The sequence below is a fragment of the Nyctibius grandis genome, chromosome 4 (assembly GCF_013368605.1).
Source record: "Nyctibius grandis isolate bNycGra1 chromosome 4, bNycGra1.pri, whole genome shotgun sequence".
Taxonomy (NCBI): Eukaryota; Metazoa; Chordata; class Aves; order Nyctibiiformes; family Nyctibiidae; genus Nyctibius; species Nyctibius grandis.
In genome coordinates this window covers 54,217,209-54,235,177 of record NC_090661.1, presented here as the reverse complement: position 1 = coordinate 54,235,177, position 17,969 = coordinate 54,217,209, and the positions used below count along the sequence as shown (strand labels likewise).

Here is a 17,969-nt window from a genome sequence, read left to right as displayed (position 1 = left end):
TATCTCAATTTATGTCCATTGCCTCTTGTTCTTTCACTGGTCACTATGCAAAGAATCTGCCTCCACTTCGCATCCTCCTATATGTATTTATACACATTGATAAGATCTCCCAGGAAAGCTCTCTTCTCCAGGTTCAAGAATTATTTGGCTCTCTCGGCCTCTCCTTATATGACAGATGTTCCAATCCTGTATTCATCTTCATGGCCTTTTGCTGGACTTGGTTCAGTATGTCCATGTCTGTCTTGTATTAGGAAGCCAACAACTGAAGACAGCACTCCAGATGTGGTCTCACCAGTGCTAAATAGAGGGGATGGGTCACCTCCCTCAGCCTGCTGTCAATGTGCTTGCTAATGCAGCCCAGGACACTGATGGCCTTCTTGCCAGAAGAAGAGCTTCTGGCTCATCTTCATCTTAGTGACCACCAGCACTGAACTGCGTGAGGTTCCTATCAGCCCACTTCTCCAGCCTGTACAGTCCCTCTGAATAGCAGCACAATCATTTGATACATCAACCACTGCTCCTGTGTTTGTATCATTTGCAAACTCGCTGAGGGTGTACTCTGCCCCACGATTCAGGTCATTAATGAAGACATTAAATGTGTGGTCCCAGTATAATGCCTGGCACACACCACCGCTAGCGGCTGACCTCCAGTTGGCCTTCACACCATTGATCACAACCATTGATGCCTGGCAGTTCAGCCAGTTTCCAATCCGCCTCCCTGTCCACTCATCCAGCCTGTATTTCATCAGGTTGTCTGTAATGACGTTTTAGCAGACGGTGTCAAAAGCTTTATTAAAGTTAAGATAAACAACATCCAGTGCACTCCTCTCATTCACCAAGCCAATCACCTCGTCATAGAAGAACATCAGGTTAATTAAGCATAATTTCTCCTTTAAAAATCAATGCTGACTACTCCTGATCACCTTCTTGTCCATCATATGTTTGGAAATGGTTTCCAGGATTCTTTGTTCCATCACCTTCCTAGGATCAAGGTGAGGCTGACAGGCCTATAGTTCCCCAGATCCTCCTTCTTACCCTTCCTGAAGACAGGAAATAATTCCTTTCTTTCAGTCCTCGTGAATCTCTTCCAATTGCTTTGACCTTTTGAAGACTAATCAACAACAGCCTCGCACTGACATCAGCAAGCTCCCTTAGCATGCATGGGTGTAACTCTCATAAGTGCTTGCTTTTGAGAAACAAAAGCTTCACTGCATCAGAATACTACAGTACCTCTTTCTCTGTCAGGTTGGCTGGGGCTGTGCTTTCTATACAAATATACTGACTTCATGAACACAAACATGGGAAGACTGAACAGAACAAATACATATTGAAATATTAAAAAAATGACTAACGAGTAGTGAAACATCATATTCTCCATTGTATCTGATGTGCAGGATGAAACTACAAAGTAAACACAAGGACAACTTGGCACACTCAAACCTGAATTTTCTGCCAAAATGAAAGTATGACTGGAGTTAGAACAGGAGGCAAGAGCTGTTTTTTCCTATACAGTGACATATGAACATGGCTATACAGACTTTATATACTATACAGATTATATACCAATGCCCACAAAGCTTTTTCTATCCAATCACAACACGAGAGCTGGAGTCAGAGCTCCAGCAACAGTAATAAAAAGATTCTACTGCCACCTATTCTACCAAGTTCTCAGCAAGATGACAACTTTAGGTTCATTCAACATCAACACTGAAGTGATTTTGCAGGACATTATGACCACAAAAAGCTAAGAAATGGGGGTTCGTCTGCTTACCAGGATAGCCTTCCAGACTTTGCCTCACATTGTTCACAGTTGGATAAACCTCCATGGCGGGGGGGAGGAAAAAAAGTAACTTTAATAATGCAGCTCTAAATACACAAGATGTCAATTTTCAAACAAAAATCACCTTAAAGAAAACTTACTTGAGGGGAAAAAACCCAAAACATTAACAGCTTTATTTTTCAGAATAAAATTACACTGCAGCTTAAAACTAGTTGTGTGCCAGTAACAAAGATATTTTTACCTCTCTTGCAGAGCTTACCAAAATTAGCTAGCAAGACTCAAACAATCCTGCTTCAACCACTTCCACGGTGGTCAAAGTAAGCTCTTAACATTATTTTATAAGATTTTAGACTCTTATCTCAAATAAGAGTATAGAGGAGCAATTAGCACATGGTAAGTGCATAGTCTGACAACATTTTGTTCTTGATTTAACAAGCTCCTGTCACAAACTTGTTTCTTCTCCTCCCCTTAACTGTGCTAATAACCTGACCAAAATAGCCACGTTAGAGAATAATTTATTTTAGGTATTAAGCATTCAGGGTTCAGCTACATCTCAGCAGCAGAAACAGCTGCATCTACAAAAGACAAGCTATAGAATGGAATATAATTTTGGTTAGATTATATATACTCCAGTGTCATGCAGATGGAAATTATAGTACATTTTTATAGTATACCATACACGAGTAAATGTCACTAAGTTGCATCCTTATGATTTCAGGATGAAAACTACATTAATGTCTTCCAAAACTTAAAAGCAAACCAATGACTAAGATTTAAACAACAAATGAATAATGTTAAATAAAGGTCACTAGCATATAAAAGACATACCAAATGAATTGGAACATCACATTTAAGGAGAGTTGTCCCACTGCTGCCTGCAGCCAACAGGCTCTCCTGGAACTCTGAGCACAGCCATTTGGACCCATCAGCTCCCATTGAACCAATGCTTGAGAACTGTCCAACAACAGGCCAGGATTCTTGTGCTGGTATTGACGAAGCATGCTCTTTCAAAAGCTAGTGAGGGTAATTAAAACATTGTTAGATTTCAACAGGCAAAGAAAACCTTAATTAGGGGTTTGATAGCGCTTCTGATATAATAAATCCTCTCTAATTCACTTCTGACAACAAAAGAGATTAACAGTCATACTATCTATTTAACTTTGCAATAAAAAAAAGTCATCAGGCTCTCCAAATAAACCCACTGTTCTTTCAAGAGAAGATCAAACATCTCAAGTTTTATCCAAAAGCACTGAAGCCAACCATTAAATAATGGGTAAAAGAATGCTAGCAGCTCTTCCTAAAAACATGAACCATTAGCTCCAGAAGTCACAATTAAACAACCAGATCTTTTTATATTTAGTGGTTGTTGGCCATAAAATTCCTCTCATATCCTAAAGCCCAGCTACAATAGAAGACCAGAATAAGAGTGGAAAAAAAGAACAATTGAAAAGTAAATTGAAATAATCCTTTTAAAGGAGTTCTTTAGCTGTGAATGGAATTTAAACTCACATTAAAAACAGATGGATATAGGCATATATTAAATTGTATGCAGTGGTTACCTTTTTCCACCTCTAGAGAGGACACATAACTAAATGGCTTCAGCCAGTGTAGTGTCACCAGGTCTATCTGCGTTGTCACTAAAAAAGTTCATCTTTTTAATCACCGAAACATTTGCCGTGAGACCATCTTATTCTGTACAGGCTTTTTCTGTTTTATTTTGGTTTTATTCAGTGTTTCCCATAGACAGCATTAGAATTCCATGTAAAATTCACAATGGAATCTAAAATAATGCCACTTCAGCCGGAGAAGCGGGTTGAAAATTCCCTAATTATGAGGCGTTTAACAGATGACATGAAATATCTTACCTGATTCTAAATACTGAAAAAGAAGGGGCCCTACGAAGTTGAGAGATGCAATTTTGTATGAAGATTTACCATTATGGCTTATCTAAATAATGCAGGAGAGGGTGGGGGTAAAAGAAATAATCTGTGTTCCTAATTATTCATTTCATAAAAAAATAATTAAAAAAGAAAAAAATCAAGATCTTAGAAATGTACTAGAACAAAACTAAAAACCTGACTGAATTGATGACATCAACTATGTGCAAATTGGTTTTTAATTTGATGTGTTTTTACCAGGTCATTAGGGAAAAAGAAACTGTAATAGCCCTTAACATTTAAGTAAATAAAATAAGCCTGTTCCCCAGGTGCAGGCAAGTCTGTATCAACACATCTTTCCTCAGTGAGTGCCTTTGAAATAGGCTAGATTTGGTTCCCAGTCACAGAAGACTGGATTTTGACAGCATCACACTTGTTAGAAACACCAACAGCAGACAGGAAGTCATTTGAGTGATGGTGCCACCTCAGTGGTCTGGAAGCACATAACAACTCAGACCACAGACTGACCATGGTAATAATGCCCAGAAATATTATGTGCAAAGTCTACACTGTCATAAGTTGCAAGCTTATGTTATTGCTAACTTAAACGGTAACAATGTATTAAAAGATCACTGATCATAGCTGGAAAAATTGAAAGGAACAAAAGAATGCTCTCCAAAATTATATTTTCAGTTAAAAGGATATTAACAAAAAAGGTTACAGTTTTAGTACCTTTCTGAGCCGAAGATGACCCCACTTTTCTTTATCACTACCTTGATATCGTCCAGGGGTAGAACCAAGCAGATATACTCTACAGAAAAAAAAAACCAACACCAAGCTATTGGCAGCTCTGGAGTGTTTTCGTTTGTAAAGTAGTAAAACTTATCAGCAAGTTTGAACACAGAAGTGCAACTAGAAATATTTAATCTTTCACACTTAAGATTTACAGTATAAAGAAAAGTGGATTTTCAGCTGTATAATTTATTATTAGCATCCTATATGGCTGTCATGCACTACCAGGCTGTTCTATAGCATAGACAGGAACTGCATCTATTTCTGTGTACAAAAACGCAGAAGATAGACAATGTCAGCAATAAATGCAAATAGCTCGTTTGACACAGAATTGGGCACGTAATTTTGAGTAAAGCCCATCTATTGCTACATCCAAATCACCAGATTCAGGTATGAGATTTTATCTGGGCACCTAACAGCTCAAATGCAAAGTACAGCTTTTTCAACAGTCTTCCTAATAATGGTTTAGTAACCTGTTTGACTTTGCCCTCAAAACAGAGAGACCTGCCCAGAGTCACAACAGATGGTTTAAGAAGCTGTTCCTTACTGCATCTCACACCTAGCTTTATCCATGAATGAATGCCCCCTACATACTTTATATGGCAAGGAACTGATCCTTAACCTAACAAGTGACCCTTCCCTAACCCGTGCATAAACTCACATCAGCTACAGCTCAACCAACCTGTCCAAGCTCATGCAGATGAGCAAGTGAATACAAACAGCAGCTTAGGCTGTTATCTCACCTGACTATAAGGTACATAATTTTCTTTCCCTCCTCTCCAATCTTGTAAGACTCCATGTAAAGAAAAAAAGCACATTTTTTATTTTATACATTAAACTAAACAAGGTTTCAGTCTCTACTTCCACCACAGTTTATGACAATTTTCAGCTTTTCTTTTCTACAAATTTTTGCCACCTTATAAAACCGCTATTAAGCAGCCAAGGAGATTTACACTTTCTGAATTAAATACCATATTTCAGTGGAAATGCGGGATGTATCTATTAGAATTAGCCATCCTGAATTATTTTATGTAATATCAGCAATGTGATTTTAGAGACTGTTTCAAGACAAAATATATTATTCCTTAACCTAATATTGCCTACCAGACACGATCCATGCCTGTAACATGCAAAATTCTATACATATGTATATGGATTGATCTTTGCCTTAAAAGTACAGAAGCCTATTCTTAATAAAATCCCCATTACAATAACCTTTGCTTATATGATTCCTCTTACATGACAAACACCAAATACAACTCAGTTTTTTCCACTGGTAATTTTATTGGAGCAAATATTTAAGCCAGACTGACTTAAATGAAACTCTGAGACCCTATTACTTACAGCTACCTGCTGTCAAGTTACTGCTGATGTACCTTTTTTCATTCCTTTAGAATGTATGTTTATAAAACTAGAATTTGGCCAATTCAACATAATCTGCATAAGATAGATTTTAAAAACTGCTTAAATTTAGACTCACGTTTGAACTTTTGTTTGAAACAAGGTAAGCTTACAAAACAAACCCATGGTCTAGTAGATCCTAACATAGATGTTTAATTTTTTGGAAAAAAAGCATGCAAGTTACTATAAACACAAGATAACCTATACCTTGTCTCTGATAAATCATGTTCTTGAATCAGATCTATCCATTCCTTGAGCGTAGGAGAATTGTAAGCCATCAAGTAACTTGTTAGGTCAGATTTAAAATTAGTTTCAGATTCACCAGCAGAACCAGTTGTTCCCTGAGGTAGCCTTGGATATAAAGGGCTTAGCCATATTCTAAAAACAAAGCCACAAAAACAAGGACACCACACATTAACACCTAGTTTAATAAGTGATTAAAGCACATCTGAAGGTCCTAAATGAATACTAGGCAGATTTATTGTGATACTAGCTATAAAGCAACTTACCTTTGCTTTACAATTACAGAATCGTACTCTTACACTCAATACCATAAAACTAATACTTTCAAATGAAAACAACTATCTCAACACATTTATCCATGCATACTTTTACAGCTTTCATCACCGTTAAACAGGCCAGGCTCAAACTTACCAACCAGTAGTCCTTTCATCAAGATTTTCTGTGTGAATAGAACACTGAAACACATTCTGCTAAGCTACTGATTTGTGTAATGACAGAGAAAAACCCCAATTAGGGCACCTGAAAGTTCTGAATAGTTTGAAGAGTAGCCCACAATGACAACTTGCCTCTCCAGAACTTCCATCAGAATAAAACAGGGTGGGCACTACGCAGGGAAAGCATCTAGCATTTCTTTCCAGTCACACATTAATGCAGCCATGGAAACCAAAGGTTCTGCATTATCAACTTTACAACATGTTGATACTATCCTTCGTAATTCAGAAGCCTATAAAACAGAGAAGCCAGTGAACCATCATATTGGTGATACTGCGCACTACTGCAGTGTGCAAAAGCTAAAAAGAGAAACATTTTTCATGACTGACAAGTAGGGCAACTTGTCAAACATCCCAAATAGATATTCTCATGCCTTCTTGGCTTTCTGAAAAGCTAACTACCAAAAGATACTAAAGCCATCCCTAAGTAAAAGATTTAAAGGCAAAAAAATCAATGGTTATATTTTTGCCACTTAAAAACCCTTATGAGAGCTTGCCTCAGACAAGTGAAAAGACTCAAAACCTTGCCATATTTAATGGCAGCAAAATGGATGTCAAGGTGACAGTAACTTCTGAAGTAATTTTCAATTAGTTTGATGAAGAAATTTTATACCTTGAGTTACTGTGGAGATCTAACTAAAAAATGCTCCCATAAAATTAGCCAATAAAACAAGAGGTTGAGGGGCCTTATACTAACATGTCACTTAGTCCTATTTTTTGTGCTCTAAACAAAACTGTGTCCCAAGCTGGCCGTTAAGTTTAAAAACTTCTACCAAAAAAAACCAGGAAGAAAATTCCTTCCACGGAAAGCATACTGGGTGGATACTGGGTCATCTACTGTATTAAGGAACTAATGGTGTCCAGCATTTATCAGATTACATTCTAGAAACAGTCACAGCAGAAGCAGAACATCTGCACATTCACATTATTCTTGCAGTATTAAGATAAATTTTAAATAGCTGCTTCAGATTTGTATAAAGAGTACTTTATAGCTAGGTAATTTTTTAATAACGAGACAGCATGGCATAATAAATGATCTTAAATCAGTCAGACTCAGTTTAAGGTAAACAGCCAGCTCAAGACATAATTTTGTTTACAGTAGAAAGCAAGTAGAGCTCAGGCTTAGACAGCTACCACCATTCTAGGTTTGATTTTTTTCTTGCAGGATAGCTCTATCTTAGGAGTGTAAGACTTGTAGCACTGGATCATCTGACCTAGTACCCTCTCGCCAGCAGCAGCAGATACCTACGGAAAGTATTAAATTAAACATATACCTGCTAGAGATCGTTGCTTACCCCTGAGTTTTCTGGTGCCAATCTTCAGCAATAAGATTGGATGTATGTATCACAACTCGAAGACCTTCTTCGTATAACAACAACATCATCTTCCTTTGGAAAAAAAAAAATATATATATAACACTGTGTTTCAGGTACACTGAGAGTAGGAGACAAATTAACAATTCATTAAAATGCTCTAAGATAATTATTTTCAAAAGATTTGTTCAGCATAGTGCGAACACTTAGACTTCAATCCACGTGCATGCCAAACTCTCACGGCAGTCACTAGACTATCCCCTTATACTTTGTCAACGGCATCATACGATACATTCCAGAGTACAGCTTAACACCTCAAGCAACTGATTTCCCAAAGCAAAAATGAATACTTGCAGAACACTTTCTATATTTGCTATGTTCTTCAGATAAACTTATTCCTTTGCAAATAGTTTAAAAAAAAAACAAACAAACAAACAAGAATTAAGGAACACTAAAAGGCCTCTGCTTATAGCTGAATTTATTAAAACCTAGTTCTTTTAAACTGTCAACTTTTAAAATCAAAGAAGATATATAGGTAACTAACTATTGGGATGGCAAAAAAAGATATTTATCTACCATAAATCTGAACTGAAGCTACAGCACAAAGGAGTTTTAAAGCTAGTAACTGAGTTAAAGATAAATGCCTGCATTTTTTTGCAACTTAAGTGCTCAAATTTTCAGACAAAGTTACAATGTTGTGTAAAGATAGCATATCCAAGTGACCCTGAAGGATAAGATGGTTTCCATACAAACCAATGCTCAAGATTGAAAGCTGTAAGGAAAACCACGTTTATTTTCATTGCTGTCCCATGGTGAGATAACGCTATGCAAATCACATCAGGCTCAAATTTAGACAATGACTTCTTCTCTGGAGACATTCAAAACCCGCCTGGACGCGTTCCTGTGTGATATGATCTAGGTAATCCTGCTCCGGCAGGGGGATTGGACTAGATGATCTTTCGAGGTCCCTTCCAATCCCTAACATTCTGTGATTCTGCGTGACTTATTCGATAATTTCAGCTTTTAATGTTAGAGTTCGGCAAACTAACATTCAAGTACCTGCACATGTCCTCCTGTGCTTACCACATAGTTTATGCAATATGCAAGACTCCCTAACTATAAAATAGTTCCCCCCATCTGTGTTATGCCTTGATCTAAGCACAAATTGAGTTGACTATAAAATACTTATTTTACAGCAAAATAAAGTGCAAGATTAAGGTATATATAAGTCATATATTATACAACAGGAATGACGTGAATTTAAATCTTTATATTTGATGGGGTGAAATCTGTTAAGCTTCTCTTGGAACAAAATTATTTCATTACCCACCAAGATGCAATTTACCAGTCTGCTAACTGCTTGTTGTGTTCCACCTGCAGTGGCACATGCATTCAGAAATACACTACCCAGAATAACCCTTTAAAATACAGGGTTAAAGAACTGTAGCATTTAACATCACTATCACTTATTTATCCCAAAGTGTGGTAGAAGAAAAAAAATTCAAAGTTGAGCATACAGAGAATGAGAGCTGCTCCTTGAACTGCCTAAGTGAAAATAAGCTAAAGCTTTAAAAATGATCAATTAGAAGAAATTGAGGTTGTTTTTCAATGTGCCTCACTAAACCTGAGAGAGAAGCAAGACTGATTTTTAAAACGCCAATTTCTTTCCTTTATTTGCATGTTCTTCTCCAAACAGACAATGAGGAGGTCAGTATGCTTTCTACCAGAAACACAGATGTACCTTAAGTGAGCATTTCAGATGTTTTAATGTCATGTTTTATGAAACAAGCTATTCGAAAGGATTAATTGATTAAAAAATACTGCAGTGCCCTGAAACCAAAGATCTTCACTACAAGACATAAGATTAAATCTGTTCTTATCTGTAGCTTGCATTCTACTAAATTCTCTTTGTGACACTTTTATAATATCAAATTAGTTTTTTCTTTGAAAAGACCCCAAAATTCAGTAATTATTTCCAGATCATCCATGTTAACTGCAAAAACTGAGCAGTAAATCAGTGTTGTGTCTGACCTGCCAACGACTGATTGAATCTCCATTACAGTTTTGGTATTAAGGCATGAGTTAAGAGCCAGGACCTGCAGTTCACTGACTTCAATTGTCTAACTTGCACATCTCTCATCTACCTAATAGCTGATTTGTTTCCTTAAACTAGAACAATCCTATCATCTATAAATGCAAAATAATTAAGGAAGTTTTTCTTTAAGACTCAGTAATTTCTATGCAACCCAGTTTTACGGCTTTAAAATAACTTGCAGATAAATGAAACAGACATAGAACATGAAAGATACTACTTTTGAATTTCATCAATACACATTAGGCCTTCAGCATTGTGTTTTCACAAACAGTAATAAATTATCTTCCTATCCCATAAATACTTTAAGGCACTAGACACTAGTTACTAGTCCAGTTATGGTAACCGCATATACCAACTCTGTGGTCATCTTTAGAAGTGGAGATTTCTGCTTCACATCTGGTACTTACGTATGGTGAGTTCCAAATGCAATATCCAGTTTAGCCTATAAAATTAAAAAGTTGATCATTAAAAATTCCTATTGTGCATTCCTATATGCAAGAATGTTAAAGGACGAGAGGTGCTGCTTCATTTTGTTTCATTTCACTGCTCTCTAGTGGACAGATCACAAATGACATTATTTTTCCCCTCCACACCTTTAAATGTGCTTTCTAATTTCTAGAAGTTAGACTTTAAATGGCAATGTCACTCTTTGCTGGAACTGCTCCAGCAGAATTTCTGGTCTCTTATCAGCAATATCTTCAGAAACAGTCAGCCTTGCAGAAAAGGAGATGAGTGTCCTGCTGGACAAGAAGTTGAACATGAGCCAGTCATGTGCCCCTGCAGCAAAGATGACTAACAGTGACCAGGGCTGCATTAGGAAGAGTGTTGCCCGCAGGTTGAGGCAACGACCTTCAATTCTTCTTCCCCTCTATTCAGCATTGGTGAAGTCACACCTGGAGCACTGGGTCCATTTCTGGGCTCCCCCGTACAGGAGAGATACGGATATACTGGAGAGAGTCCAACGAACAGCCACTAAGATGATTAAGGGACTGGAGTATCTCTCCCATGAGGAAAGGCTGAGAGAGCAGGGACTATTCAGCCTGGAGAAGAGAAGGCTCAGTGAGGATCTGATCACTGTGTACAAATACCCGAAGGGAGGGTGCAAAGAAAAGGGAGCTAGGTTCTTTTCAGTGGTGCCCAGTGACAAGACCAGAGGCGATGGGCACAAACTGAAACACCGGAGGTTCCCTCTGAACATCAGGAAACGCTCTACTGTGAGGTGACTGACCACTGGCACGGGTTGCCCGGAGAGGTTATGCAGTCTCCATCCTTGGAGATATTCAAAACCTATCCGGACATTGTCCTGGTCAACCGGCTCTAAGCAACCCCGGTTGAGCAGAAGAGTTGGACCATATGACTTCCAGAGGTCCCTTCCAAACTCAACCATTCTGTGATACTGAAAGCATATGATGACTGTTACAAGCAGCTTAATGGCTAACATTGCAACAAAAAGGACTGAAGCCAGACAGAAATGCTTTTAATAAGAGCAGAGCACTGACAAAAAGAGTATTAACAACACAATTTCTAGGGAGAGAATGAAACCTGAGTTACAGATGTTAAGAAAATACTTTTAAACAGTGATGGCTCCAATGTTGCGCCTAGTTAATATGGGCGTGGAGAAGATTAAAATACTTACCTTTCATTTTGAGGTACTAACATAATGGAATGTATGTAGACTACCACAAGAATCTAAAGCAGTATACCCAAATAGGAAAAGCATCACAAATGCCATGTTCCCCTGACACTTACTATTAAGTACACTGACAACTTTATCATATGGGACATAGTACATTCAAATTCTTTTTGTGTGCAAAAAGGAAACATTATGTGCAAAAACATGAATTTATTGTTTGCATATTTGAAATCTTCATCTAAAATTGTCGCTACTCCACAACTTAGTGCAAACACCTGATTAATACAGCACACAGCAGCCCGGAAATCCTGGCCTTGAGAACTCATTACGTTTAGCATGAATACAGCAATCTCTAGGAAGCTCAGGGTTTCCAGACTGCCTGAGAAGGAAGGTAATTCCAAGATCATCCTCTTCCTAACAAAGAGCAAGATATCTCCGTGATCAATAACATACTCTTCCCAGCAAAATTCTGAAACACCGGCAAGTTGCCATAACCACATCCCCCCCTGCAGGCTGAAGCCAATAATTTTATAACTCAGGGACAGCAAAAGAGTGAGCACAACATCAGAGAGAAAATGGCATGTGCCCAGGAAGTGTGCTCATAGCAATATAAACAATATTATGGAGACTATTTGTAACAGCATTTTCTTGTGTAAAACATATTTGGACAAATAATAATTCTTTGATGAGACTTAAGATTACAGTGACACTAGGACTAAGTTCTGCACTTTACACAAAAAGTGATTCCTTTTCAGCCATTACAAGAACTTGAGTGCTACATGTTAGTGGAGAAGGCGTGCAGCTCTTCTGTGAGCCCCATGACATTTTTGTGGGCAACCATTCTGTGCAAACCTTTTGTGGGTGACAGTCTACCGTAATCACAGAAGACCAGGCACATAGTTACCATGTTCCTACGGTCCTGGTAAGCATATTCCTTAAAGCATAACAATAAATTACTGACTTCCCATATAAGGCATGTCTCTCCATCCATAACATGATTTTTGAGTGCAGATGGCTTAATTTCAACCAAAGGATGATACAAATGTTAATTACCTGACAAAAGCTAATGTTCTCATAAGGGCGTGCCTGTGCAAGCAGTTCAGCTTTGGATTCTCTCTTTTCGCCATGAACTATCAACAATGGCTTCTTCCTTAAATAAAAGGAGATTACTATTAAAACATTAAGTGAACTAGTAATCAGTCTAAACCACTCCATGTAGCTATGACTTCTGGCCCCTAAATCTGATAGCCCAGCAGGAAGATGGCACTAAAATCTATATGCCTTATTAACTAATTCAAAAAAGCAGTAACTACAACAGAACCTCTTAAGTGAAAAACACTTGAAAACACTCAAAAAAAGGAAAACAGAAAGCATGAAGTAAATCAGACACCAAAAAGGAAACTAATAATACAAGATTTAGTAAGGAACTCTCGTCTGTATAGCTAGAAACAGAGAGATAAAAGCTCTCAAAAGTATCGATATACACAGCGTGGATCTAAGAAAATTTAATCATTGTTACTTTACAGAGAAGGGAAGAATGAGAGTGAAAAAGAGAGGGCTAGGTCTACTCTAGCAGTAGTTTCATGTTCACTTCCTAATACTGTTCTACTGCACTTCCAGTAAAATGCAAGAAAGAGGAGAGAAAACTGTACATCATACGCCCACTTCATCTGCAGTAGGTTGTAATTATCAGAATGGAATTTCAAGCAAATGTAATAACTGCTTTCACAACAATATCCAGGAACTCCAACCATATCATATCCACAACATAAAACCTGATCATTTTTGCTTAGTTTTCTCGTGCCCTTCCTACATTCCCTCCTTCCTCTTGCATTATCTTGCTCTTGGCTTAGTGAACCGTATGGCAAAAAGCTTCTTATTCCATCTTTATAGGTCATCTACTGCATTGTTGTTGTGGCCCACAGTGGGACCTCCTGAGTGTTAATTAATAAAAATCAGAAGCCAGCCATACTGAACCCTGACCATTTAATGGTCTGGAAAAAGAGGCAAGAAATCAACAGAGAACAACAACTGTGGAATAAGCATACAAGGAAAACCAAGAGTTTACATGTACACAACTGGTAACAATAATTTGCAACTGCAAACAAGTGTTTATCAGTCAGTTATAACAGCAACTTGCATGAACACAATTATTTGGAAACTGTATCATTTCATCTTCATAAAATAAACATACCTGAATTCCTGCGGATACTGTCTTACAAGCCATCCCACATCTATACAGTAGTTAAACTTGTACATAAGAAAAAGAAAACAGACTCATTTAAAAGAAAAAGCAGAGTTTGTCAGAACACTGAACTACAGCAAAAAGGCTTTCTGTGTAAAGTCATCACTCAATACCACTTACATCATACACAGCATGTTTGAAAAACAGGCGTATTTTTGAATTTCACATGCTTTCTTGCATGTCTCTTAACAATTCAGGAATGAATTTAAGTTATTCAAAAGCATGTGTTAGTGTTCATAAAATTTAATATGCAGAAAAAAAGAATCACATACACATACTGTAAAAGTTTTGGTTCAAGAACCATCTCTGCCACGTGCTTATACCATGAATGATAGCAAGAGCTTCTATGCAATAACAAAAATGTCATTCCTAGATTGCAAGGCTTTTTTCTTTCAAAAAAATGATTTACATGCACATAAATACGCATTTTTCAGTTACAGATTCCCTGAAAACAGGAGATAGAAAGCAGTCTTATAATTGACTGAATTCTAACATGGGATGATTGTTGTATTTCAATAAATTGTTGTACAGTTGAAAACATTTAGAGTTCCCTCTGTATTTTAACAGTTCCCTGCTGATATCAGCTACATGGCACAAACATGGCTTATCACATTTAAGGTTAATAAAGTGAAGTAAGCAAGTGAAATCAATTTGGCAAACAGGAAACTCACCTGGGCAGAAGATATGAGAGTTCCAAAAAGAGGAGACAAAATATCTATTAAAAACATTAAAGCATAATTGAGTAAAAAAAAGATACAAGTAAACATTTCACATCTTGAACAGTTTGATAACTACCAGAACACAAGTGCCAGACTGTTCACAGACTTGGTGTAACAGAGACATTCACAATTAAGTTTACTGTTTGAATATTCAAGTCACTGATTGCCCTGTGAAACCGTCATGGTCTTATGTTTATAAAAAGCATTAGCCTCTCAAAGTAGAAAACAAATTTTAAAACCTCACTAGGAGAAAGATCAAGATCATATGGAGAAAGGGATATCAAATTACTCTCTCTCCGTGTAGAGAGGGCTTGAAGAACTGTGGCAGGGTAGAAGCAATAAGGGCATAGTTAATGCTTAAAGATTTACCTGTTGAAGACTGATTGTAGGATATGGGTACCCATAGCTCACTGATGGTAACACAGAATACTAATCCACTGAGGATTTATAACCTCAATAACGGAAGCACAGCAGCAACTTGAAAACATATCCTACAAACACCTTCTAGGATAGAGTAAATATTTCATGCCCTTTCTCTACAGAAATCTGGTTTTGCAGGTTAAACAAACAAAAAACTCAGCCCCTCCACCAGCTCAACTAATCACCTAGCAGGACAACTCCTCCTGAGAGGACAGGCCAAAAGCCACAATAAACTCACAAAGCAGACAGACATACACCAGTAAAGCAACTGAAGCCTCTCACACCAGGCTGCCACCAATAATCAGTGCTCATAGGGAACAGGCAAGGTTGAGGAAAAGTTACAACCTAATTGTATAGGTCTTCAGTCATTTGCTCTCCTTCAAAGAAATACAAGATTTTTCTGCCTCATTTTAGTGTATTTCTGTGCATAAATCTCTTATTAATGCTTGTTTCGATTCTGTCTGGTGACATATGAGATTTTGAATGAGAGGATGTTTACAGGTGCACAAAGCTGTTCCCACTTACATCAAACTACAAGTACACAGCATTCGTGAAGCATCAGTATTGTACACCGAACACTTCACTCCGTCTTGACTTATGCTCACTTCTAATTGAATTGAAATGTGCCCATGAATCCCAGCCACAGAACTTCAGAAGTAGTATCTTGTACCGCACCAAGTAATAGGGAATTACTAGGTCCAAACCACTCAGCAGCATGAAGATAAGTACTAACAACTACTCAGGGAGCATGGTTAGGCACCAAAGAAAAGTATCCCTTTAAGAGCCATGAAGGCAAGTGTTTTTTCCCAGATTAACTCACACAGAAAGCAGCGATAAGAAGCACCGTATGATTTGCCTTGGCTAATGCACATTAGATTTGTGCAGCATAACTCAGAAGTTACAACAGAATCAGTATCAGCAAACTAATGTTTTATACACTATGCTACTAAAAGAGAAAGGCAAAGATAATTCCTACAACTTGCACATTTAGACTATAAAGCCTCAGTTACACCAAGGAATATTTCCATTTAAAAATACCCACAAACTAAAAAACAAGCATGCTCTTCCAAATAAGTCTCCCAAAAGCCCACTTCTGTAGAAGCCACTTGTTCACCTTTTATGTGCAGGGCTCCAGAATTACAGCTCTGTTCAATTCCTGTAACTTTAGTGAGAAAAAACCTGAAAGGGTTTCCTCCATTCAACAAATCCCAAGTATCTTGGGCTTCACTGGGTGTTTCATCATACTCCTCTGCTTTCTGATTCTCTGACAGTTCATCATCTTTGCAAAGATTCAGAGGATGCTCTTTGGGTGCATCACATTTTTCTTCTTTCAGTGATTCTTTGTGGGAATGCTTTTTCTGATCTTCAGGCTCTTCATCACTACTAGAAAGACACCAGCCTAAGCCTTCTTGGCTAGTTCTCTGTTTTTCTGCTGGAGGTACTTCTGTAGAAAACTTATCATCAGTGAACTTCAGGGGAGAAGCTTTTCTTTTGTGAGCAGCTTTCCTAGCTTCAGAGCATGGATATTGTGGCCCACTTGTTCTGCCACGTGCAGCATCCGATAGTGAAGATGTAGATGGTTTTTCACTGTCAGAATTCTCCTCTGTACTTTCATCACTGCTAGATACTGTCCATTTTCCATGTGCCCCTTCCTGAAGCATGTTCCTAGGAATTAAAAAACAAACCACCAAAATAAATTGTGCATTTTTGCTATGCTCAGGTCTGTTTTCCTTCCTAGTTTCCATTTACTTATTACTATGGAGCTTTGCTTTGTGTATTTGGCAGCATCTCCATGCAACTTCTGACTCGGGAAAATCTCACAGCACACAAGGCTTGTTTCCGTGCCCAGGAAACAAAGAAACACGTGTAATGGGAGCGACCATCAAGTGGGAAGCAGCTACCGTGGAAATCTGCACATGGAAAACCGGCTAGGACAGGGGCCCGCACAGGAAAGCATTTCAGAAATCAAAAGAGTAATTCGCATCATACAGATATTTCTCATACCAACCCTAACGCTTAGGGCTCTAGCGCGCTCTGCTGAGGAGACACCGGAGCACGGAGCCGAGCCAGGACCGCTCTTTCCGGCTGCCTCTACGGGACCCCGGCCCCCAGCGAGGCCTCAGCCGCGCCTCTCCCCTCAGCCCAAGGCTGCAGGAGACCCGGGCCCCACCGCCCCGACGGCCGCTGCTCCCGCCGCCTCGGACACCGCCCCGCGCGGGGGGCAGAGGCTGCGGCCGGGGGAGGCACCGCGGCCGGGGGAGGCACCGCGGCCGGGGCGGGGCCAACAGCAGCGCGCGGCAGCCGCCGCCACCGCCGCCGCCGGCTGAGGGGGCGCGAGCCAGCGCGTGGGCCACAGCGCCACGGGCCCCAGTGGCCGCTCCCGCCCCGCAGCCGGGCAACGGCCGCTGCCCGGCCCTGGGACCGCGCCAACCCCGCCGCCGCCAACACCCACCCCCCTCCCGCTGCGGGAGGACAGCGCTTACCGCTAGGCCCCAGCGCCCAGGCAGCGCGCCCGAAGCCTGAGATAAACAGAAGGCCGAGCCCCGCCTTCCTCCAGCGCAGCCCCGCCCCGCCCCTCCTCCCGAGCCAATGGCGCGCGTCCGAGTTCAGCCAATCGACGCCGGCTCTCCGCTTGCCCCACGGGAGGTGGCGGCGGCGCGCGGGTTGCTAGGCAGCGCGGGGCCTGCGGGGAGCGTGCCGGGCCCCGCCGCGGCGGTGCCGGGAGGGGCCCGCGGGGAGCCCGACCCGCCGCGGTGGGCGCGTCCTGTCGGTGCCCCGTGGTGCCCGGAGGGCTTTTCTCGCCTCCCAGGAACGCGCGGGAGTCGAGCCGCGCTCAAGCAGCTGTGGTATTTCTATCAAAGCTGCTAAACCGGCAAAGCAGTCACGTCTTAGTGACCTGAATTAATCTAATAAGGCTTTATTTGACCTTAATATTAGTTTAGGGCAGGTGCAATATTTGC

At 39.8% G+C, this 17,969-nt stretch overlaps 1 protein-coding gene across 2 annotated transcripts in view; it reads right to left on the bottom strand.

Annotated features, from left to right (window-relative positions):
* Nucleotides 1-17,562, bottom strand: part of TDP1 (tyrosyl-DNA phosphodiesterase 1) — a 51,055-nt gene extending 33,493 nt beyond the window's left edge. Inside the window, exons 1-11 of one of the 2 annotated variants that reach the window (XM_068398749.1) lie at nt 17,493-17,562; nt 16,124-16,674; nt 14,542-14,585; nt 13,820-13,875; nt 12,679-12,775; nt 10,400-10,434; nt 7,880-7,972; nt 6,058-6,228; nt 4,390-4,468; nt 2,609-2,794; nt 1,772-1,820 (exon numbers count right to left, since the gene is read on the bottom strand). In XM_068398749.1, coding sequence (XP_068254850.1) covers nt 1,772-1,820; nt 2,609-2,794; nt 4,390-4,468; nt 6,058-6,228; nt 7,880-7,972; nt 10,400-10,434; nt 12,679-12,775; nt 13,820-13,875; nt 14,542-14,585; nt 16,124-16,670 — 1,357 coding nt within the window. In that variant the 5' untranslated portion in view covers nt 16,671-16,674; nt 17,493-17,562. Of the gene's footprint in view, nt 1-1,771; nt 1,821-2,608; nt 2,795-4,389; nt 4,469-6,057; nt 6,229-7,879; nt 7,973-10,399; nt 10,435-12,678; nt 12,776-13,819; nt 13,876-14,541; nt 14,586-16,123; nt 16,675-17,017; nt 17,092-17,492 lie in introns of those variants that run through there. The other variant, XM_068398750.1, reaches the window with a different exon arrangement.
* Nucleotides 17,563-17,969: the final 407 nt, after the last annotated feature.